The sequence below is a fragment of the Rhinolophus hipposideros genome (genome assembly GCF_964194185.1).
Source record: "Rhinolophus hipposideros genome assembly, chromosome: 22".
In the NCBI taxonomy this organism is placed as follows: Eukaryota; Metazoa; Chordata; class Mammalia; order Chiroptera; family Rhinolophidae; genus Rhinolophus; species Rhinolophus hipposideros.
Window position 1 is genome coordinate 20334904 of NC_138068.1, and position 24931 is coordinate 20359834.

General features: G+C 47.1%; 1 protein-coding gene across 4 annotated transcripts; it reads left to right on the forward strand.

Annotated features, from left to right (window-relative positions):
- The first annotated feature begins 365 nt into the window (after nt 1–365).
- Nucleotides 366–21754, forward strand: GGT7 (gamma-glutamyltransferase 7). Of its 4 annotated transcripts, none has more exons than XM_081033601.1 (15): nt 366–651; nt 6474–6709; nt 7029–7180; nt 8353–8482; nt 9355–9422; nt 9638–9711; nt 10044–10240; nt 12092–12179; nt 13727–13854; nt 14029–14117; nt 15437–15586; nt 15706–15823; nt 16580–16717; nt 17847–17946; nt 20996–21754. In XM_081033601.1, exons 1-15 carry the CDS (start codon nt 483–485, stop codon nt 21157–21159), a joined length of 2001 nt encoding a protein of 666 aa, XP_080889727.1. In that variant the 5' UTR covers nt 366–482; the 3' UTR covers nt 21160–21754. The 4 variants fall into 4 exon arrangements, with proteins under 4 accessions (XP_080889727.1, XP_080889726.1, XP_080889729.1 ...); XM_081033600.1 differs by having other exon boundaries at nt 453–651; nt 8353–8470; XM_081033603.1 differs by having other exon boundaries at nt 453–651; nt 8353–8470; nt 17847–17939; nt 20996–21194.
- Nucleotides 21755–24931: the final 3177 nt, after the last annotated feature.

Consider the following 24931-nt stretch of genomic DNA (forward strand, 5'->3'; position numbering starts at 1 on the left):
GGGTGTGTGTGAAAGCGGAGTCTGAAATCAAAAGAGGGGTGGGTCAGAGGAGTTTGGAATCAGAGAAGAATCTGGGCTCCAGGAGAGGTGTGCTTGGAAGGGTCTGTAGGCTGAGGAGGAAGTCTGGGGTCTGAGGATTCTAGCTCAAACTGGAAGGAGGAAGGGATTTGGCCCGTAGGTTGCATAAGGTGCCACTATGGTCGCGCGTGTAGCGTGCTCTTCCCTCCGATTCCCCACTTGTAGACCCGGACCTGCCCTCTAGGCTCTGCATCCACACCCCCACCCCCACCTCCACCCCCATCAGCGCGCCCACTGCAGGCTGAGAGCGCTAAGCAGGCGGGGGCGAGTCAGACCAGACACACGCTGGGGTAGGGGTGAGGCGCCCCTTCCCGGAGGCCTCGGAGCTCAGGCCCCGCCCTCCCTCCCGGCCCCCGCCGCACCACTTCCGGCAGGCGCTGCGTTGCTGGGGGGCGCGGGCGAGGATGGCGGCGGAGAACGAGGCCAGTCAAGAGAGCGCCCTGGGCGCCTACTCGCCGGTGGACTACATGAGCATCACCAGCTTCCCGCGGCTGCCAGAGGATGAGCCGGCGCCCGCGGCCCCTCTGAGGGGCCGCAAGGACGAGGACGCCTTCCTGGGAGACCCCGACACAGGTGAGGCCCGCTGGCCCCGTCCCTGCGCCCCGGGGACGTCCCTGGTCCCTCATCTGCGTGGAGCATCATCTCCAGCCTCCATCTCCCTAATTCATCTCTTTCCTCTTGGACGTCTCCCTTCTCCCCCCGTCTCTGTTAATTATCTGGTTATCTGGTGAGGTTGGGGATGCATTTCTGCCTTGGCATCCTAAGATGCGACAAGGGGGAATGATGCCAGGGACTGCAGTAGGAAGGATGGGGTTTACCTCTTGGGAAGAACCAACTAATTCGGAAGGAATGTTAGAGGGGAGATCCTGAGGAACAGATGTGACACCCAGAAGGCCTTTCTCTAGACCCGGAGAACAGGATAGGAGAAACCAAGTCAGAGACTGCAGCAGGATGAATAGAGCTAGGTCTTGAGCAGAACTTCCCACAGCCAGGGGGTGTGGGAAGGAGAGACCATAGGGAGAAGCGGAGAATCTCTTCATGTCCAGGGAGGGGTAAAGAGACTGTGATTCCATCTGTCTGCGTGTGCTGGGTATTGGGAGACAGGGGCATGGACTGCATGACCTCTCAAAGTCCTTGGGGACCGGAGTGCCTTCGCTGCCCTGTGGATTACCTCACCCCTACCAGAGCCACGGATCAGACCAGGATGTCACTAAGGTACCCTGCCTCCTAGGAAGCAGGCTCCAGAATTTCTCCTCAGCCCTCTGCAGGGACTGCCAGGGGTGTGAGTAGGGAGGAAGTCTGAGCCGGTTTGGGGGAAACCTGAGGGCCAACAGCTGTCTGAGTATTTCTTCCCTAGTGCTCTCTCAGCCATTCATGTGGCATGGCTCTATTCTCCCCTCCATTCTTTACCCTCCATCCCCCATCCCTCTTTCCCTCAACGTCACTTCCTGACATTAGAGCATCCTTCTACTTCACTCTCTCTTCCTCTCAGTGCCTGCACTTGAGTCCTATCCGTTACCTGCCTGGCAGATCCTGCTTCTTCGGCCCAGCCCTCTCTAACCTGACTCTTCTGTAGATACTCCCAGCCTTGGACAGTCCCAAATTCTTTCCTCCTCCACAACTTTCTGGTCATCTGGCCCTGACTGCCAGTCCTTGCCAACCTGACTAGACTGTACCCTATCTGGAGGGGGTGCAAGGGAGAATAGAGAGGCTTATGGGCAACAAATGTCAAAGCTGCAGATCAAAACTTCTTTTCCATAAGGAGTAGCCTAGATCAGGAGGTAGCAGGGAGAGGAGTGGGAAGATGTGTGTTGGTAGATACCAGCCTGAAACGAAGTTTGTTATTCAGAGGTCAGGAGTGCCATTTCTGGTCCTAGCACTGCGCTGATTCCTATGTGACAATGGGCACGCCTGCCCTGTCCTAGGCCTTAGCTTCCTTTTCCAGCTCAACTGAGAATGCCTATCTCTCCCAATCTAGAGATTGGAAATCCCTGTTTTCTCCTGGCCCCATATAAATGCATTTATCAGAGCCTGTGATTATTTGTGCAATCATGTGATTACTCGATGTCTGTAAACCCTGTGAGGGTGAGATCATGACCATTTTGTTCACCATTCTTTCTCTGCCATTCAGCACAGTGCTAAGCACTCAGTAAAAATTGTTGAATGAATAAATGAGTTAGAGACCTCAGGATGACTGAATGGCAGCGGAAGGAGTTCTCAAAACTCAGGGAGTACCTTGTGGAATTAATACAGACTCTGCCCTAATCTATACAAAAAATCCAGCAGAGACCTTGGTCACCTGAGTTTCTGGGAACCTGTACCTTATGCCAGAGTTGTACACTAAGGTTTCAAGGACTTTGCCATCATATCTGTGTGGTCATTTCAGTGCCACGTCTCCCAGCCCTGCTTCCAAGCCCCAAGTCTCCTTTGGCTCCTCTGGACCAGATTGCTGGTAACATGGCCTCCTGTGCTCTCAGCCTGGTGGTGCCATCTAGTGGCCCTGCCCCATCCTCTTAAACAGGACTTTGGTTGTGCCCAGCTAGCCTCTAGCCTGCTACTCACTAAAACTAAATGCCAGGCACCCCACAGCAGGCCCTATGGAAAACAGAGCTAGGTGATGACCACTCCAAGTTTGGAGAAATATATTCTTTCTTCTGAGCTCCAGGCCCATGTGTTCCTCTCTCTCCCAGGCATCTGCCTCTCCATGTCCTGCAAGTTCTATGTCCAGCATGTGCTATGTTGAACTCATCATCTCTTCCCTATACTCTCACTCTTCCCCAATGTCATTCTCAATTAATGACACTGCCATTCATCCAGTTTCCAAGGCAGAAATCCAGGAGCCACCCATTGATGCCCCACGCCCCTTCCTCTTACTTGCAAATGGTGATCAGATGCTCTCTGTCCGCCTCCTAACTATCTTCCAAATTCCATCTCACCATCCCTGTCATCACCACTGTAGACTAAGCCACCATCCTCTCATACCCTTAGACTTCTAGCTACTTTTCCTGCCTCCTGCCTTTCCTCCAACCCCAATCCACCTCCCACCCTCTGCTTCTGATCAAGTCACTCCGTGGTTTGAAAATCTTTAGTGATTCTCCCATTAAGAGAGTTAGCAAAGCAAGGAGGACCTCAGTCTCCAGCCAAGATCTCTCTCCTGAGTTATAGATTTGCCAAGTCAACTCTCTTCAGAGTTCTTTTGTCATAAACTCATCAAAAACTGAGCTACATCTAAAAAGAGAATTTTATTGGGTAGCATAACTGCAAAGTTCAGGTGTATGGGGCTTCAGACATAGCTGCATCGAGGTGCCTAAAAAGGAAAGGGCTTTTCTCCATCTTTTGCTTTGCTTTCCTTTTTATGGGCATCATCTTCAGAAAGCCTCCCATCCTGTGGGGGCAAGATGCCCCCAGCAAGGACAGGCTTACATCTTACCACCTTAGCAACCTAGACAGAAGAAAGCCTTTCTCTTTCCCAATAGTTCCAGCAAAAGAATAAAGTTTGAGTCTCATTGGCCTGGTACTGGTCATATGCCTATCCCTGAACCAATCACTGGAGGTGCCTGTTCTGATTGGGTAGGCCTAGCTTATATAGGTATTTACTCTAGTTAGGAATGAGGGAATGAGGAATGAGAGGGGAGATGGTGTTCTCTAAATTAAAAGTGAATGGAGAATGGTATCTAAGCACATAAAAAGTAGAGGCCAGCTGCTTCCAGACAACTCCTGGTGTTCCACAAATTCAGAATAGCCAAAATTAAACTCATTTTTCTCCCAAAAGAAATTTTTCCCAGTGTCCTGCTATTACTTTTACATATCAGTAAAATTAATGGTAGTTTTGCCCCAGTACTTACACATTGAGTACACAGTAAATTGTTGAATAAATAAATAGTTTAATGGTGAAATAAAAAGCCTTTAATAGAGCCAACTCTGACAGGGCCGTATCCCCTTTATCTCCTGGATTTTCATATCTGATTGGAGAAAACAGATTTAAGGAAAAGTACCTGGAAATGTCAACCAGAATTAGCTTGTAAGGTTGGTTTTTGAGGGTGGAAGTGGCTCCTGATGCCATGTGGAGCAATGGAAAGGAGGTTTTCAAGTTATGCAGACTGTTGGTTCTGCCATTTATTTATTTATGACCTTAAACAGGCAGTATCACCTTTCTCAGCCCCAGTTTCCTCATCTATAAAATAGAAAGAGTGGGTTATTTCATAAAGTTATGTGATATGTATATAAAGTGCCTGATACATAGTCAACATCAATAAATATAAGCTCAAAACCCTTTCCTGAAGTTCTTTGAAACCTCTAGGGGCTGAGGAGAGTTCTGTGTCCATAGTAGGTATTTAACATCTGTTTGTTGAATAAATTCCAGTTTTATTTACAGACTCTGTGGTGTTGGTGCTGAGAGTTAGAGGCAAGCATGAGCAACTGAAGGAGGCTTCCAGAAGACAAGTTCCTTTTTTAAAAAGTAAAAATTTAAAAACATGTTCATGGTAAAATAAATAAATGAACAAGGAATAGTAATGAAAAGTAAAAGTTCCCTTCTGCATTGCTATTTCCCCACAATTTTTCCTTTCCTTTTTATTTAAATATATATGTATTGATTTTTAAAATAACGAAACATATGTAAGTAGTAAAAATTTTGAACAAAATATTCTTTAACCCCATCTCATTTCCACCTTCAGTATCTTTTCACAAAAGTAACCACCATGAATAATTTCTAAAAGTTATCTATTATATATATGTCATTTCTTATTTACATAAAAGAGGAGAGCGTGGATTATGGAAGGTCTTAAACACCAGGTCAAAGAGCTTAGATTTTTATCCTGTTGGCATTGGTGAACCATGATAATATTTTAAAGAGGAAAATATGTCAATTTTTAACATTAGCCCACAGACTTTTAAAGAGGTTATACTCCTAGTGTATAGTAGCAGGTGCTCAAAAATTACTTATTGAACGAATGAACTTTTAAAAACACAGTCTGAGCACAGCAAGGTGTTAAGGTCAAGGTACCAAGCCATTCATATTTACTGTTCACAAACACCCAGGATCTGTAGGCCATTTAGAGGCCTGGGTTCAAGGGTGATAGCACCCAGGGAAGGGAGCTATGGGATAGAAGAGGGTGTCAGCGCTGGCCAAAGTGGACAAAGAATGGAAATAACTTTGAGTGAGCACCAAAAGCGTGCCTCGTATACATTGCTTCATGGAATCTTTGTATGCATATGGCCAGTTAGAGTTTTGTTCCATTATTAGGATAAGGAAAGTGAGGCTCATGACTTGAAGTGACTTGTCCATAGTCAGGTCAGCAAGTAAGTGGCTTTCAGGTCTCCCTGCCTCTCCTCCTCCTCCTCAGATCCATTCACCAGATACAGGGATCTTTTTAAAATACAAAAGAGATGGCTTCATGTTCTCACTTAAAAGTCTCCAGTGCCCCATCCCCCACTCTCACCCCCACCATGGCTCTTAGGGTAAAATTCAGATCCAAGCTTCTCACAAGCCCCCGTGCAGCTGGCCTAACCTCCGCCCCACTGCTCGTTCCCCCTGCTCACTACACTGGAACCATCCAGGGCTTGGTTAGTTTTTCCTAATGTGCCATTTTATTCCTACTTTAGGACCTTTACACCTGCTTTTCCTTCTTTCTCGAACACTACATTCTCACCCCTTGCTCTACCTGTGGCTGCCTCCTTCTCACCCTTTGGTTCTCAGCTTAAAAATCACTTCTGCTGAGAGGCCTTGGCTGATTTCCCCAGCTAAGCATTCCCCCAACACACACCACTATTGTCTCATTTCATCCTTCTTTTTCTTCATAGCACCTGCCACAACTTGTAATTATGGACTCCTTTGTTTACTTGGTTATTGTCTTTGTCCTCCACTGGTCTGTGAACCCCACCAGGGCAGGAACTGTCTGTACCTTTCCCCTAGCATCCAGCATAGGGTCAGATACACAGCAGACCCTCCATTTTTGTTGAATGAATGAATGGATAACTGAAGCAAGGTTGGAAGCCAGGGTCTGTCCACTCAGGTTAGGTAGTTGCTTCCTTGCATGGAAGGTTGGGCCTAGACAGGCAGTATCTGGTTTCCAGGGAGGACCCAACCCCCCCTCCCCCGCCTCGCCGGGAAGTGTTCTCAGCCCTGGGTCCTGGGTCCCGGAAATTTGGCCCCTTCTGGCCTAGGGGCGGTAATCCAGCTGCCCTACTGACCAGCTGGGGGTCCCTGCCTCTTCCCAATGGGACTGCCGCCTTCATCCGCCCTGTGGGTGCATAGGGGAGCCACTGAAAGGTTAGCAGTGCGGTGTAGTGGGGTTTCTTTGAAGCGTGGGGGATGGGGGGCGGGGAGTAGCTCCGCCTGGTGGGCGGGCAGGGCGGGGTAAGAGGCGACCAGACCGACCCCTGGCCACCCGCAGACCCGGACTCCTTCCTGAAGTCAGCGCGGCTGCAGCGGCTGCCATCATCCTCATCAGAGATGGGCAGCCAGGACGGGTCGCCTTTGCGAGAGACGCGCAAGGACCCGTTCTCCGCCGCAGCAGCCGAGTGCTCCTGCCGTCAGGATGGGCTCACAGTCATCGTCACAGCCTGCCTCACCTTTGCCACGGGCGTCACTGTGGCGCTCATCATGCAGATCTATTTCGGGGACCCTCAGGTGAGAAATCGCTTGAGGAGACTGTGGGAATTGGGGAAAGGCTGAGTGGTGGAATTGGGCCAGCAATTGGAAAGGAGGGAGGGCAGTGACATGGGAGACCAAGGTCCCAAAGGGAGGGACTCCTGGCATGAGGGACAGAGGAAGGCAGGGACCTAATCAGGTAGGAAGTACTTGAAGTAATGAGGGAAGTCATAGAGGAGAGTCAAGGGAACAGGAGGGGAAGATTCCCACCCCCTGTGGAGGTTCTCAGGTTCGTGAAGGTGCCCTAGTGAGGCAGAGGGCTCCTACTGTCCCCACCCAGTCCTCTGTCGCCTCCCAGATCTTCCACCAGGGTGCCGTGGTGACAGACGCTGCCCGTTGCACATCACTGGGCATCGAGGTGCTCAGTAAGCAGGGATCTTCGGTGGACGCAGCTGTGGCAGCAGCCCTGTGTTTGGGGATCGTGGCTCCACACAGTTCTGGCCTGGGCGGGTAAGGAGCTCCCAGCTGTGAAGGTTGGGGTACCCCAGGCCTACTTCTGTGTCCTGGTCTATGGGCCTCATGTGGGGGGTCTCCACGTTTGAGCAGAGGGGCAGTGGGGCCCCAACTCCTTGCATTTTCTCTTTCTACACCCAATTTCCCCCCCTTCTCTTTGCATGGAGTCAAGAGTACGTGTTTTCAGAAGCTTTTTTTTTTCTTAGAAAAGGATTATAAAATGGGAGGTACAAGTGAGGATATACTATCTTTAATTAAGGCAATGATACTTAAACTTTTAGAGTCACAAATCTCTGAGTCTGATGAAAGCTATGGACCCGCTAAAAATACACCCCAGGCTAAGAACTCTTGAAACAGAGGTTTCAGACTGGCCACCCATGGCTCGCGCCTAGCACACAGACTGGTTTGGTTTGCAAAGTTAAATTTTTAAACATTTGTTTCCTATTGTTAAAAAGTTGAGAATTTTCATAACAATCCAGATTTCCAATATCTCTTGAACCTGGACAGACCTGGTAACACTGGGCCCACGTACACGTCTCTGGAGCTGAATAGAAGCTGCTTCCCATGATGGGGTTTGTGCCTGTCCGCTTTGTGATACTTACTACTACTCCCTATTGTTTATCTGTCCTGCTTTCCCTATTATGTTACTTGGCTACAGGCCAACCATCTCAGATGGAAATAAGCTACAGAAAAGGGACAAGTTGACAAAGTCTATATCTTGGTTCCTGCAAGACCAGTCTTCCAGGCCCTACCAAAGAAAGTCTGTTCTTACATAATTCAGTCCTGAGAGAGCGAGCCGGGGCATACCAAGGAGGCAGGTGCAGGAAGCTGGCCGGGATCCAGCTGTGGTCTTGGGGTGTGAGGTGGGGGCAGAACATCCTGCTCTTCCAGTCTCAGGGTTTTTCCTAATCAGGGATTAAAGTGTCTAGTGACAGGCTGGAAGAGGTCCATTGACTCTGGATCTCTACCTCAGTTTCACTCCCCACCCTTGTGGTGTGGCTGGGTCTCTGAATCCCTGCTGGGGAAGTGACTCAAACATCTGACTCCTAATGACAAACCTAGCCTATAGCCATTACCATCGGGGGTTGAGGGGAGTTGAGGGGTGGCACGTTAATTGTTCAGAGGGGTGGGATCTTTTCATCACCTGTCCTCTTCTGTGTCTCTCCCAGTGGGGGCGTGATGCTGGTTCATGACATCCGACGAAACGAGAGCCACCTAATTGATTTCCGGGAGTCTGCACCTGGGGCCCTCAGGGAAGAGGCCCTGCAGAGATCCTGGGAGACCAAGGTGGGGACCCTGGTGAGAAGAGAGGGTCCAGGGGGGTCTCCCTTCACTGCCCTTCTGTTAAGCTAAGCATTGCTTTGCTGAGTATTTACTATAGACAGGAGGAAATGAGTAAAGCAGGGTGCTCTAGGCTATGAGGAAGACAGGCAGCCCCCCCAAATAAAATAACGAACAAAAAAAAATCTCAAGAGTGGATAATAGGCAATACAGCAAAGCCTTACTTCTCTGGTGACCTTGCCTGTCTGGCGCATAGGAAGGAAGAAAAAAAGGCCACTGAGCAGCTTGAGATGTCACAAAGTTGCTGCACTATCACTCACACATCTCATTCTGAGCCTGTGGACTGTAACTTTCCCAGCCCACAACATATTGGATTATCAGAGAGAAACTGCTAGATAGAGGCAAACTACTCTCCACTGAGAGCAAATGCAGAAATAGAATAACTTGGTAAAATAGATATTTAGTGCAATGGCAAGAGCCGAACACATTCCTGAGTTATCATAGCTCACAGTAATGGTGGTGTGATAATGAAAAGGTTAAATGAAGGTCCCTTGCCCACTAATTTAGAAGAGAGGAGTAGGTATAATCCAATGTAGACAGGTTCCCATCTAAATTGGTTATGTTCTGGCTCTTAGAAAGGTTTGCTTAATTTATAAGTCCCTCAACTCTGATGGATAAAGGTGCCCTTTCTGCATTTGCTGTTAGGAAGTCAGGGAGATGGGAGGGAGGATGCTTGCTGGGACAGCTTATCCTTCTTCTGGGATACTTGGCCTGTGTCTCTCCCCTGTGCCAGCCCCCCATCCCTGGCTTGGGGCTCTGCAGAGTTCAGCCCAGCCCCCCCCTTCCAGTGACCTGGTCTCCTCTCTCCCTCGCCTGCCCGCCTTGCCCAGCCTGGGCTCTTGGTGGGGGTCCCCGGAATGGTGAAGGGGCTACATGAAGCTCACCAGCTCTATGGCAGGTAAAGACTCTACCCCTGGGGACCAGGGGCCCCTGCCTGCACCCCTCCGTTGGTGGTCTTCTCCTACCTTCCTGGATTCTTCCCTTCCCAATTCCCCTTCCTAATATCCCCTCCCCTTGCCAGGACTCTCCTTCCCGGGAACCGCCCTCCCCCCAGAACCCCTCCTCCTCCCCCTAGACCTCCTCCACCCCCTGCTTTCCGGCCCCCCCCCTCAGGCTGCCATGGTCCCAAGTCCTGGCCTTCGCAGCAGCTGTGGCCCAAGATGGCTTCAACGTGACCCATGATCTAGGTCAGTGGGGCCTGGGGGAGGGGGGAAAGGCATGAAGTTGATGAAGAGGGGAGAGGGAACCTCTGAAATTTGGGACCCAAGCCAGAAAGCATTTCTCATCCAGTTTGCTCCTCAGACGCCCTCCCCACCCCATCCCACCCTTACCAGGAGGCGGCCTCTGATGAGGAGATCTGGGAGGAGCCCATATACCCCCACCTCCCCCATAACAGGCTCCTGGGGGGCCGGACTTCTTAGGGCTGGCCACTCAGCCCCCATCTACCCTACCTGTTGCGCGTCTCAGCCATCGGGTCCAGCCCTGGCGCCCCCTGCCCAGCCTCCTGTCCTGCCCACAGCCCATGCACTGGCTGAACTGCTGCCGCCCAATGCGTCCGAACGCTTCCGTGAGATATTCCTGCCCTCGGGCCACCCACCACTACCTGGCTCACTGATGCATCGGCCTGACCTGGCCGCAGTGCTGGATACGCTAGGCACCTACGGCCCCGCTGTCTTCTATGCGGCCGGCAACCTCACGCTGGAGATGGTGGCAGAGGTGAGCTCATGGGAAGCCCCTCTGCCCCTAAGAACCGTACTGCAGGGATGCCCTCTTACCCCTTCCTTCCTTCCCTGTCTTTCTTTCTACATATGTTTATGGGGGATTCCATTTTCTTGAAATTCTAGAATAGACAAAACTAAGCTCTGGTGACAGGAATCAGACAGTGGTTGTTGGGGAGGGAGGGGTTGATGGGGATGTTCAGGAAGAACCTCCTGGGTGATGGAAATATTCTGTCTTGATTAAGAGAAACACCTTGGGGCTCCCCAGGGTTGAGACCTGTCCCGTCCCTCCTAAGCCTGGTGGAGACTCAGGATCAACCTCAGCTTCCGTGAGCCCACAATCCCACCCTGACCTTGGGCTTTCTAGGGACTGAGGGAAAAACCTCTTTCACTAGTGACTGTTAGGACAAGGGCTTACCAACCAACGCCAAAGAGACATAGTCTGAGCCAGAGCCAGCCTCCCTTCCAAAGTAGTCAGAGGCAGTTACTGAAAGTATTTAGGATATGGGGTTCTGAGAACTATTGTTAATAGTTCAAAACTCCTAATGGAAAATTATGTTCAAGATAAGGATACACAGACCAACTCAGTGGTTCTCTCACCAGGGTAATGGGGCTCATAGATCCATCATTCATTCTACGTTCATGGAGCGCTGGTTCTGTGCCAGACCCTGTGCCGGGCCCGGGAGGTATCATGTGGTCCTAGACACCCATCTCAAATGGACTTAACTGGAAAGTCCAGCAGAGTACTGGCTTTAGGTCTGCTGGATCCGCGGGCTCCATCCATGTTGGCGAGACTTGGTCAGTCTCTCGTTCTCTCATAACTCTTCTTTCCTCTGTTTGACTTCACTCTCTCAGATCCTTTCCATACCTACCTTTTCCCTACCAGCCATTCTTCCAGCAAGCCATCCCAGAGAAAGAGCATTTCTCATTCCAGTAGTTTCAGCAAAAGCCTCAAGGTTATGTCTCATCAGCTTGTCATAGGTCTCATGACTATTCCCAAACCAATCACTGTGCCATGATTAGGAATGCTCTGATTTGCCAGACCTGGATTGTGTATCCTCTCCTAGAAGTGGCGAAGGGGATCAAAGTTGAATTTGTTAACTTGCTAGACAAAGGAACATACACCAGCCAAGAAATTCAATGTATAGTTCGCTAAGGGTGGATTAGAAGTAAGAAGTTTCAAGTGCTGAAAAAGGAGAGGATTCCTAGTGGTATGCTAATTTAGGACTGAAAATTAGCATGCTGGGTAGGATGGAATGAGCCCATTACTTTGTACGAGATTAGTTCATTGGTCAGTAGAGTGCTCAGTGACGTGAGTTTTATCAGGGTCATCTAGAGTTCATGGTTTTGTAGTGGCTTTCATTGGTTGTAGTGAAATGCAGAATTCAGTTTTGATATCTCTCAGACAAGTGCTGCTGTAAGTGACTTTTTTTTTTTTTTTACTTAGGCAGAGAGAGCAGTGTATGCAATGGCGTGGAATCATGAGTTCAGGAACTAGAGGTCACTTCTAGGGGCTGTACAGCGCTCACTGGGAAATAGGACATAAGGTGGAAGATGTAGGCAGGGGCCAGATCACAAGCGGCCTTGAATGCTAAGCTCAGGCAGTCATTCATAAAATGTACCCAGCACAATGTCTGGAACCTAATATGTGCTCAGTGTTAGTGCTTTCCCCCTTCCTTTTTCCTGGGGTACACGGGGCTGATGGGGTCATGATGAGAGTTGCAGAAGGCACAAAAGTTGTAAACATCTGATCTGTCTGTGACGCAAACATATGCTATCGGCTAAGTCCATATGCTTACAACGTGGTGTGTGTCTCATGGTGGTGGTGGGGTCATTCTCTCCCCTCCAGGCTCAGCACGCAGGGGGTGTCATAACTGAGGAAGATTTCAGCAACTACAGTGCCCTTGTGGAGAAACCCGTGTGTGGCGTGTACAGAGGTGACCTCTCCCCCAGCTCCAAGGGTCCCCACTCAGGGAAAGCCTCCCAACCCCTGGCCATACGCTTGTGGCCTAGAGACTCCTCCCACTTTACACGAGAGAAACTGAGGCAGTGAGCTATCTGGGCAGCTAAGCGTTGAAGCAAACCAGAGCCAGCCAACCTTCCTAAATAGTCATAGTGTCAGTTACCCAAAGTATTTAGGATTTGGAGAGGGAGGACTGGTCAAGGCTTAGGGCTGGAAGTTGGGGTTCCAGTCATAGGTTTTCTTGATTTGGGCTCTCTGTTGCCTGGCTCCACCCCCCAGCCCCACTCTCAATGCCAAGTACTTCCTAAAAAGACTTTGTAAGACCAAAGTCCATCTAAGCTTCTGGTTTTAACAAACTTCAGGACAATCATAGACCTGCCCCCTTATTGTGCCAAAAGGAAACTGAGAGCCCAGGGAAGGAATAGAACTTAACCTGTCAAACTCAAAACCAAAGAAGAACCCAGAAAGCCAAGCTTACAACATGTGTGAAGTCCATGTTTTCTGAACCCAAAATGGTGGATTCTCTCTCCTCCAGGAGGCCCAGATCACCTCATGCCCCAGGAGAGGCTGCCTCTGAGTTCAGGTTTCCAGGCCTCAGTCTCCAGCTTGATTCCTCTACCAGAGGCAGCGGTATATGGAGCAGAGGAATGCCATAGCTTTAGAGCCAGGAAGACCTGGGTTCGAGTACCAGCTATACCATTCACCTTGAACAAGTCATTTCCCACTCTGAGCCTTGGTTCCCTCCTTAAAATGGAGATAATAGTAGTGCCTACCTCTCAGGGTGGCCATGAGGATTTGATGAGATGATGTTGGAAGTTGCCCTGATCAAAATGGCCACTGAATATATATTTGATTTTTCACTTCTGCTCCCCAGCCTGTTCTCTTGACAATGCCAGTACCTTGAGTATTCTGGCTTCCCCTTATTTCCTGTATCCTTGGACCAGCTGCCTCTTTGTGCCTCAGTTTTCTCACCTGTAAAATGGGGATAACAATACCCACTGTGACTTTAAATGAGTTAATTAGTTACTGTTTGTTATATGTCAGGTATTATTATTCTTTTGATGTCCAAACATCTAATAACAGGGGCCTTACATAGGAAGAGGAGGTTGCTGCTCCCAAGAAGTTTCAGGGGTGGGACCATCAGGGTCTCTCAATAGTATCCTGGCCTGTGGGAGGAGCTGAAAGGAGACATATGGTGGCCAGGAATCTGGACATCTGGATATCTGTCCCTGCCCTGCCAGTAGCCTGCATTGTGACTCTGGACAAATAATCTTCTTGAGCCTTAGTTTCCTCATATGGAAACTGAAGGCCAGTGTTCTGGGTTGGAGTCCTAGCCCTGTCCTTTACTTGCCATGTAAACTTCCACGGGTCCCTTTGCCTCTCAGTGCTTTTCTTCTCAATGCAGTTTCCCTATCTGATGAGAGGGTTCAGTGCAGTGGTCTGAATTCATTTCATGTGATGGTGGGATGTGGAGATGACTTGACCCCTCCCCTGCCCTCTGGTCATTTCCTGTCCTTTCAGGCCACCTGGTTCTCAGTCCCCCGCCCCCGCACACAGGCCCTGCCCTCATCAGTGCTCTCAACATCCTCGAGGGCTTCAATCTCACCAGCCTGGTATCCCGGGAACAGGCTCTTCACTGGGTGGCAGAGGTGAGGCCAACCCCTCCATCCCACCCTGGGTCTGAGGACACCGGGAGTGGGAGGATGGGTTACTGACATGGGGCAGGACTAAATACCCTCGAAGTTTTCTCACACATGAAGATCCTGGGTGTGGGTGCTGGGAAGAGCTTGGCAGCCTCTGCCACACCCCTGCTCTGTTTTCAGACCCTGAAGATTGCGTTAGCGCTGGCCAGCAGATTGGGAGACCCCATCTATGATTCTACCATCACTGAGAGCATGGATGACATGCTCAGGTGGGTTCCGAGGCCTGCAGAGGGGTCTGCAGAGGTGGTGGTGGGTATGGGGAAAGGATCAGCTGAAAAGCAGCCAGTGGAGCAATAAGGCCTGAAGTCCCAGGTCAATTTCAGCTCAACCCCAACTCAGTGAGACACTGGTTGCCTCTCCCTGTACATCCGTTTCTCCATCTGTACAGTAGGTCGGTCTACTTCATGTGGCTCAAATTTTTTTGATGCTAACAGGGCACATATATAGGCCCATCTCTTCCACCTTTTGAGTGGAAAAAGAAAGCCTAATAACAATGAAAAGAGTCTCCAAGAAAATACTGGAGGTAGTGAGGATTTTTATTATACTCTATCTACATTTGCAGCCTAACATAGTGTTAAGACTGTGGGCTGTCATCACACTGCTTCAGTTCAAATCCCAGGTTCACCATCCACTAGCTGTGCAGTCTTGGGCAACTCATTTAAACTCTCTAAATTTCAATTTCTAAAGGAAGCCTGACAAAAATGCTGCTAACCTCATGAGGTCATGATGAGGACCAAGCAAGATTGTACCAGCAGGCATGTAGCATGTTGTCTGGCACATAATAAATATTCAACAAATACCGTCATTATTTTTAATTGGCAATAAGGGCAACAATGGTTACAAATTAACTGCTACAATAACTGACTTAAAGGCTAGCTAAGGAAAAGTCAGAAGCCAAAAATAGTTCACGTAAATTTGTATTTTCATAATTTCATAAATTTGTTGTTTTCAAGACAAATACAAACTTAGGTCTAAAATACGCACACCTACATTAAATTCATTCAACGAATTCATCCAATAAATAGTTATTAAAGGCTTACTATGTGCAAAGTCCTCCTGCCTTAAAAAAAAAAAATTCTAATAGCAAGTAGATTCCTGTATACAACCCCCCCCCCCCCCACACACACACACTAAACTCTTAATAAAACTTTAGTTCTGGACTGCAAACATTAGGTTAAATGACTTCAGTCTATTCATTCAAAACAAACATTTTCTGAGCATCCACTATGCTCCAGGTCCTTTCATAGAAAGGATTGAGTAAAGTCAAGCAACTAAAAGACTCTTGATTTAAATACTAAATAAAAGTTGACTCTAGGAGAGACGCTGAGTAGCACATTCATTCAGTTTAACAACTATTTCCTAGATATTCCCTATGTGCTAAGAATAAGTAAGTTTCTGCTCTCATAGACCTAATAGTCCAGTGGGGGAGGCTTAATTAATCAAATAATTGCACAGACATCACAAAGTGTGGTAGGTGGGATGTAATGAAAGCCCGCTGTAGTGGATCTCCTACCCCGTGTCTTTTCAGCAAGGTGGAGGCTGCCTACCTCCGCGGCCACATCAGTGACTCCCAGGCAGCCCCTGCCCCACTCCTGCCTGTTTACGAGCTTGACGGGGCTCCCACGGCTGCCCAGGTGCTGATCATGGGCCCTGACGACTTCATTGTGGCCATGGTCAGGTAGGCCAGCTCGGACTCAGAACCTGGCCCAAAGGATCATCTGAACCAGGAAGGAGGTAGGGGCTGGGTGGGAGTGAAGGTGGGTTCAGGGCTCACCTGACCCCAATCTTGGCCTCCAGCTCCCTGAACCGGCCTTTTGGCAGTGGCCTCATCACCCCCTCGGGGATCCTGCTCAACAGCCAGATGCTGGACTTCTCCTGGCCCAACAGGACGGCTAACCACTCTGCGCCTAGCCTGGTAGGATCTTATCTCCCTCCTACCCTGGGGACCCCAAGGCTAGGTAGGAGATGCTGCAGTATGGCTGCCCCCCACTCCCTACTTCCTCTAGGAACTTTTATTATAAAGACAAGGAGTCTAAACAAGGTGTCCACTTCATCCCCAGCCCAAGGCTGGGGCGCGGAGCCTGGTGGGTCCGACTCATTCGGTCAATGTCTCACTGTGTGACCTGGGAAAGTCTTGCCCCCTCTCTAGGCCTCAGGGCCTTCACCTGTACAATGAAGATATTGGCCTCTGATTTCATGCTTTGGGCACTTTTTAGCACTAATGGTCTATGACTGTGTGGTGATGAGCTGAGGTTCGACCCTATTACTGAGCATCAAAGAAAGAAGGAGGCAGGAATTATTGTCTACTTGGAGGCTAGCACTCTTATACGCTGCAGGCTGGAGCCCATCAGGACAAAGACAGATGACCAGGGTGGAGATTATCTTGTTCTTCCCCATAGCCATCTTTCTTGGCTTAGTCCCCTCCCCTGCCACCCATGGTAGCCCCATAGCAGCCCCATAGCTTAGTGGATGCACTATCCACTCCAGTTATCCTAGTACCCTGCCCATTTCACAGATAGCAAACTGGCCTGGGGAGAGACCAGCCTCCCATGAAACGTTTGCCTATGGAAGATGCAGGAGAGGGAGAGAGGTTGGAAGAGTGGTGAAATAGCCCTTACCCTGTCTCGCCCCACTTCTCATCCCCCTTGTGGTCTTGGTCCTCTGGTAACAGGAGAATTCGGTACAGCCAGGGAAGCGGCCACTGTCTTTTCTGCTGCCCACTGTGGTCCGGCCAGCGGAGGGGCTCTGTGGAACCTACCTCGCCCTGGGGGCCAATGGAGCTGCCCGGGGCCTCAGTGGCCTGACCCAGGTGAGATTCCTCCGTGATGACCTTGTGTGGCCAGGAGCCAAGCTGTGGCCTGGGCTGCAGATGCCCGTCACGGCTCTTGCTTGTTCTCATCCCTTACAGTAAACATGGGTTGAGACTGCTTTGTGCCAGGCTCGTCCTGGGCTCTGTGGACATGGGTTATGCTGAGTTTCTTAGCGAAAATGAAGTCCTGAAGCTCCTTGTCTTCCCAGGTTGCAGGGGAAATTGCAGGAGAATTGAGCATGAGGGAGGATCTGGACTTCCTGGGTTCTGTCAATCTCAAGTCCCATCATGCCTCTCAGTATTTGAATAGACAAGCAGTCCTCTTTAGGGTTTGATTTTGAAAGAAAGGGCCTGCTACTCTCCAAAATGCCTCGAAACAGTTCCATGAATGTCTTTAGCACCTGATAATTGTGCCAGGCACATACTTTGGCAGGTGGTGTGTTAACTAACGTGAGCTCTGGAATCAGACACCCCTGGGTCCCAGCCCTAGTGCTGTCGATTTTCAACTGTGTGATGTCGGGAAATTCACTTAACTTCTCTGAACCTCAGTCTCCTCATCTGTAAAATGGAGATGAAAGCATTAGCTAACATTTATGGAGATCTTACTAAGCACTGGGCATGCATTAATCCTTTTAAACTTTCCAACTTTGGAAGAAATCCTTATTTCTATTTCATATATGAGGAAACTGAGGCCTGGAGAGGTTAAGAAGCTAGGTGCAGTTTAGTAAGAATGGGCAGGCAGTTTGGTTCCAGAGCTTACCATACTCCCAACCAATAAGCTAAAGGTATCCATATTGTTCCCTAGACAACCCCCAGCTATTAAGCTTGTTCAGGCCAGGGAGAAAGGAGGGCAGGCCTGGGCTGGATTACAGGAGACTGGTGGTGCCTCTTCTCTGGCTCTCTCTAAACTCTGGAGTGAATCACTTTTCTCTGTCCCTCAGTTTTCCCTCTGTGAAATGGGGACAGTCATCACAGACCTGCCTGTCTTCTGGGGCTGCTGAGAGGCTTAGATGATACCCCTGGTGTAAGGAATCTAAAGACTAAGGAATCTGGACAGGGGTGAGGGCTGCAGAGTCCTGAACCCCCATCTCTGGGACAGCGCTGACTTCTGCCTCTTGGCTGCCGGCAGGTTCTGCTGAATGTCCTGACCTTGAACCGGAACCTGAGTGATAGCCTGGCCCGTGGCCGCCTACACCCAGACCTGCAGTCCAACCTCCTGCAGGTGGACCGTGAGTGCAGAGAAGAGATCCCCATTGGGTGGGCACAGGGGTGGGTGGAGAAAGAGGCTCCTCCCAAGCGTACCTCTGCCTCAACCAGCTCCCTGTCACTGAAAGTTTGGTTTCTTCCACCTAACTCCTATTGAAACAGTGAAAGATCTGGGGATTGGAACCAGTCCTGCAATTTCCTGGCTGTGTAGGAAATTCATGTCTCCACTCTGAGCCTCAGTTTTCTCATTTGTAAAATAAGATTCTGTTGTTCATTCTGCAAACCATTCATTCAACAGTTTGTACTGACTACCAACTGTGTCCCATTGTCCTAGGTGCTGGGGATACTGCATTTACAGGCAGACAGGAAAATAAATAATCAAAGATATATGAGAAAACAAAATCTAATGCAGGGCATTAACTCAGGATAATATATGGGACTGACTCAGTAATTGGAGGCTTCTCTTCGGTGACATTTAAGCTGAGATTTGAAGAGTGAGAAAGAGCCCCCCATGCAAAGAACTGGGGCAGGCTTTGTAGGCCAAGGGAACAAATGCAAAGAATTCAGGACAAAAATGGGCTTGGTGTGTTTTAGGATTAAAAAGGAAATCAGGGTGAGTGAGGGTAAGATGAGATGAGAGAGGCAGGGACGTGCCAGATCATGGACCTTATAGGTTATGGCGAGGACATAGACTTTCCTCTAAAAACAGGTGCTTAATTTTGGACACAGCTTAATTTTGTAAATGGGAAAGTGTGTGCACTTTTGAGTTTTCATTACAACAGACAATGTATTATGCAAGTCCAAAGGGGAGACAGAATTGAATGAGAAATGGTCCTTGCCTGCTTGCTGTTATCCCCATTTTATAGATAAAGAAACTGATGCCCACAGAGATTATAAACTAGTCAAGGATCAAGCAGTGAGTGGCAGAATTGAGAGGAGAACCTACATCTGCCTCATACCAAAGACTCAGTTCGTTATTACATGTCTCTTGGTATCTTCTGGACTGAAGTATATTAGAAGCCACAGACCTAAATCCTCAGCCATAACCCCTGTAGTTGGCAGGTGACACTGGATGGAGGATGAGCTTAAGACTTTAAAAATGAATTTTGCTCAACTAATGTCTTCTGATCTCTATTAGAAGAGGCTTTGTACTTAGTTACTGCGGGGGTCAGGGGGCTCATCCTAGCCCTCCCTCGAGGGGTTCACAGTCTAAAGGGATATGAGGAGTGGAGGCTTGGTAAAGGGAAAGTTCATCCACCTGAGGGCTCTGGGAGGCTTTATGGAGGAGGTAACAACTGGCTGGGCCTTAAGTATGAGCACGAATTTGGCATGTGGAGGAAAAGAACATTCTACACAGGGGAACAGCCTGGGCAAAAGCCAGAAAGAATGGGTCAGAGCAGCCAGGAAACACTGTTTCCCAAACTTCAGAATTTACCCATCACCTTCTGACTTTTGCCACATTTACACACCATCTAAACCATTATTTATATAATGTGTATCTATAAATGGACTTCCTTTTTCACCTAAATGTATTTTTAAAGTAAATCTTATATCATAATCCCAAATGGAAAAGTGGCATCATTTGCCACAAATAGACGATAAATAGTTATTTAAAAATCAAATATTTTTAGCTTTCAGTTAGCTATTGTTGCCCCCGAAAAACTCTGAGGCCTGCTCTCTGTTAAGGAAGGTGATTAGAAATGTTAGAGACCAGATTACAATTTAGTCCTCGTTATTATCCAATGGATTGAAAGTGAACCACAAGACTTGGTAATTTAATGCTGTTCAATGTTGTCTTTATCTCAAGAACTACCCCAAATCATCCCATTTGGGGCAATAAGGCCATATCTTTGTTGAGGAGCAGTGGGAGGTGAGGTTACAGGATTTATTATGTAGGTGCATGTTAAGAAGTATGGACTTTATCCAGGGGAATAGGGGAGGGACATGAGCTGATTTGTTTTATGTAGGGGAGGTGGATTGAAGGGAGAACTTAAGTTGGGGAAATACGAGAAGCACTCGGGATAATGGCCCATCGAGAGATGATGAAGATTGAATTTACATGCAAGAGGATGGGGATTTGCTCATTTATCCAGTAATATTTATCATGCTACATTTACTATGTAAATGTTACACTTACTATGTCACACGCACTGTTACATTTACTATGTAACATTTACTATGCCCTCACTCTGTTCTAGGCACTAGGGATCAACAGTGAACAAAACAACATTCCTTCCTTCAAAAAGCTTATAATCTAGTGGAGAGAGACACAGTAAATAAAGAAATACAGGGAGCATTAAGTACTTTGAAAGAAAACAAGCAAGGTGAAGATAACAGGGGCTGCTATTTTATTTTAGATAATAATCAGAGAAGTTCTCCTTGAAGACTGGAATGGAGTAAGGGAGCCAGTTTTACAGCAAGTGCAAAGGCCCTGATGTGGGAACATGTTTGGCCTCCTTGAAGGACAGTGAGGAGGCTAGAGCAGAGTGAGAGAGTGGAAAGAAGTGAGGAGAGGAGTTTAGAGAGGCAGTGAGGTCCCCACACGACGCTGGGCCTTAGAGGCCTTCCTAAGGACTTTGGATTTTATTCTAAGAGTCATCAAAGCTGTTAGAGGGTCTTGAGTGGGGGAAGTGACATGGTCTAATGGTTTAAAAGGATCCCTGTGACGGCTGTAAGGAAGGTAGGACTAGAAGCAGAAAGACCAGTTAGTGGCCTATGCAATAATCCTGGCAAGTAATGGTGGCAACGTGGCCTAGGCTGGTGGAGATCAGACTCCAAAATGCATTTTCCAATATTAAGAATGACCATGGATTATTGATCATTTAATGTATGCAAGGCTCTGAGCTTTCTGTGTATTACTCTCCTTTAATCCCTGCAGCAATTTCATATAGTAGGTTCTCATCTAATTCCCACTTTATGCCTGAGGAGACTGAGGCTCAGAAAGGTAATTTGCCCAAGGTCATACAGCTCCTCAGTGGAGCATCCAGCAGCAAGACTCAGGTCTGACCATAGGACTCCTGAGCTAGTGCTCTGAACACTCTGAATGTGTGTATTTTGGGGGATGGTTTCCAGGTGAGTTCACAGAGGAAGAGATTGAGTTCCTGGAAGCCAGGGGCCACCACGTGGAGAAGGTAGATGTCTTATCCTGGGTCCATGGCAGCCGGCGAACCAACAGCTTTATCATCGGTGTGAAGGACCCTCGGAGCCCAGATGCAGCTGGAGCCACCATCCTGTAGAGCAGCGGGGTGGGGCGGGGGTCTCCGCTCCCCCCCTTTGCATGTTCCTAGAGTCCCTCCTCCTCCCAGGTTTGGTTTCAGGGGGACCCCGGGGATGCCCCAGATCAGGGGCCAGAGGGGATGCTCAGCAAACCCTATCCCAGAGTAAGTGGAAAATTCTCCATCCAGAGGCTGGTGGTGGTGGTGGTGGTGGTGGTGGTGGTGAGTGTCAGTGTTCACACCAAGGCAGACAGGACCTTGAGGAGTCAGACTGTTTGTCTGTCTGTCTCCTTTCCCTCAGCCATGCTGGCCCTGAGCTTAGGGATGTGCTTGCAAACCCTTCTCAAGGGACCTCACAACCCCAGTATCTCCAGTCTGGCCTGACCTGGGCCTTGTCTTCCAGCTCCCTTCTCCTGTCCCCAGACTCATTTCTTAAATGACTAGGATTTTTTTAATGGACCATCCTGGGGAGGGAGTGTTCCTCTCTTCCTCCCACCAGGTTGAGGCGAGGGCCTTGCATCTGGGAGGCAGGGTGTGGAATAGGGGTGGGGGTGGGACCAGCTCAGGGGCTTCCATTTGCAAAGGGGAATTAAAGAAAGAATATTGCTTAACCATGGCTCTGGCTTGATTTATGTTTGACTGTGTTGGAAGTGTGAGTGAAAGAGGAGACCTTGGCTTACCCTGTCCCAGTATTCCTGACTCCAGGGCAAACGAGTCATTTTTGTGGGGGTCATAATAATATCTGCCATCTATCTAAGACTTGCACTATAAAAATTACAAAGATAACCAATAACCATAATTATAGATAGCATCTATTGGACACTTAATGTGTGCCAGGCTCTATGCTAAACACATTGTGTGGTAATTTTATTTAATCTTCATTACAAACCTCATGAGATAGATACTAATATGCCCACTTTACAGATGGAAAAATGGCAAAAAGAGGTTAAGGGATTTGTCTAAGATTCCTCATGTATTAAATGGAAGAATTGGGATTCAATTTCAGGATGTCCAACTCTTAATTTGTGTTCTTAACCATTTGCACATCTACTATGTCAACTATTTGTTATAAAGTATACTTTATACAGTATGTCAGACAATAAGTACCTTTTACAGATTATGTATGTCACTCATGCATGTATGTATCCATCCATTATATTCCAGGCACTTTGTTAAGCACTGGAGATTCATCATCGAACAAGACTATTTTTTATGGGTTTGCAGTCTACAGGGGAATGAAACATTAAAGAAATAAAGACAGATAATTAGGGCAATTGCTATCACTATAATCTCTACAAGGGATGCTATGAGACTGTATAACAAGAAAGTTAATTTAATTCAGGAGTGGGGTGGGATCAGCAAAGGCCTCCCCAGGGAGGTGATGAGGATGAGCAGGATAGATGTGAGCTGTGAGACTGTCATTTTAGGCAAAGGGATCAGTATGTGTAAAGGTCCTGTGGTGAGGAGTGTGTCATGTTAAAGGAGGTGGAAGAAGGCGGGTGTCTTCTTCCTCGAGCAGGTGTTGGTTAATAAACTTTTTCTGCAAAGGTCCAGACAGTAAATATTTCATGCTTTGAGGCCATATATTCCTTGTAGTAACTACTCAACTTTGCTGTTGTAGTGCAAAACCAACCACAGACATTATGTAAACAACTAGCTATGTTCCCATAAAACTTTATTTTATAAAAACAGGGCTCAATTTGGCCTAAAGGCAGTAGTTTGCTGACCCTTATTCTAGAGCATACTGAGAGCATAATGGGATGAGATGAAACTGATGAGACAGGCACATCTTCATGTGGTTGGTATTAATTTCCCCATTTAATAGATGAGGAAGTTTTGGTTAAGAGACATGAAGTAATTGCCTAAGGTCACCCAGCTGATAGTTGGCAGATCCATGATTCAAAAGCAGTCTGTTTGACACAAAAATCATGTACTGTTCCTCTAAAAAACAAACAAAACTTTATTATCTGATTACAGATATGAGTTATTCAAATATCAAACACTCCATAAAGATATAATATAAATGATCCATGCTCGCCAAATCTCAACTTTCCAGAAATCCAATAATTTAGTGTATATTCCTCCAGCTTTTTTTCTGTAGATATAACATATTGTTCTATTTAAAAATAAAAATGGGATTATATTCACACTGCCTACAACTCTCTTTTTTTTTCCTACTTACCAATATAGCATGGGCATTTTTCCATGTCAGTATCAATACATATGGATTTACCTAATTAATTATTTATAATGATGCATCATAGTTCATTGTAGGGTTTAACCAGTTTCCTATTAATGAATATTTGGGTGGTTTCCAAGGCAACTTGGAATATCTCTGTCCTGATATTTTTAGGTGCTTGAGCCATGCCTGTAAGTCATACCAACTCACCTAGGCCATCTTTCAAATGATGGTGTTACAGGACTTTCCATGTAGCATGCTTGCTTTTTTTTTTGGGGGGGGGTCACATGAGTCATTCCTTTCTTAAATATACAAATAACAACAGCATTGAATACAAGATTTGTTCAATGGAACAATTCTTATTTTTTTTAAAAAATTCTGATATCTTGGAAAATATGTTTAATCACTGAGTGTATGAAATATCATATTTTATTCCACAATATTTTCTTATGTGCCTACTCCCTGCCATGCATTGCCTGAGGCACTGGGGATACAGGTGAACAAGACAGATGAGGCCTTTGCTCTTTACATTCTTAATCACTTTTCCTTTATTTAGAGTATACTATCTTGATCTACTAGAGAAAACATAAAATTCACCTCATATTGACTATGAAATGAAGAGATAAGAACTTTGCAATTTAAAGAGTTTTTATGATACTCTCTCAGGCCTCAAGTAGCTCAAAGACGTAACACTTCTTAAATTGGATATTTTGGTATTTCCTTCACATCTTGGTGAAGATATGAAGCTTCCTGATTTCAAAACTTACTACAAAGTTACAGTAATCAAAACAGTGTAATACTGGCATAAGGATAAACATATCAATGGAATAGAATTAAGAGTCCAGAAATAAACCCATGTACCTATGGTCAATTGATTTGACAAGGGTGCCAAGATCATTCAATGGAGAAAGAATAGTGTCTTCAACAAATGGTGCTGGGACAACTGGATATCCATATAAAAAAGAATGAAGTTTGACCTTTACCTCACAATACATACAGAAAACACAATGGGTCAAAGCCCTAAATATAAGAGCTACAACTATAAAACTCCTAGGCAGAAACATGCAAGTAAATCCACATGATGTTGAATTTGGCAATGGTTCTTTAGATAGGACACCAAAAGCATGAACAACAAAAGATAAAATAAATTAGACTGCATCAAAATTAAAACCTTTTGTGCATTAAGGGATACTATCAAAGGAGTGAAAAGACAAATCCCCCCACCATGAGAAAAATATTTGCTATCACATATCTCATAAGGGTCTAGTACCCAGAATATATAAAGAACACTTACAGGTCAACAACTCAATTAAAACATGGGCAAAGGACTTGAATAGATATTTCTACAAAGATATACAAATGGCCAATAAATCTATGACAAGATGCTCAATATCGTACGTCACTAGGGAAATATAGATCAAAACCACAATAAGATACCACTCCACATTATTATAGATTGTCTATAATAATTTTAAAATCATTTTTAGAAAGGAAATAACAAGTATTGGCCAGGGTATGGAGAAACTTGAACCCTCATACATTGCTAGTGGGAATGCAAAATAGTGCAGCCATTGTGGAAAACAGTTTGGCATTTCTTTGATAAGATAAACAGAA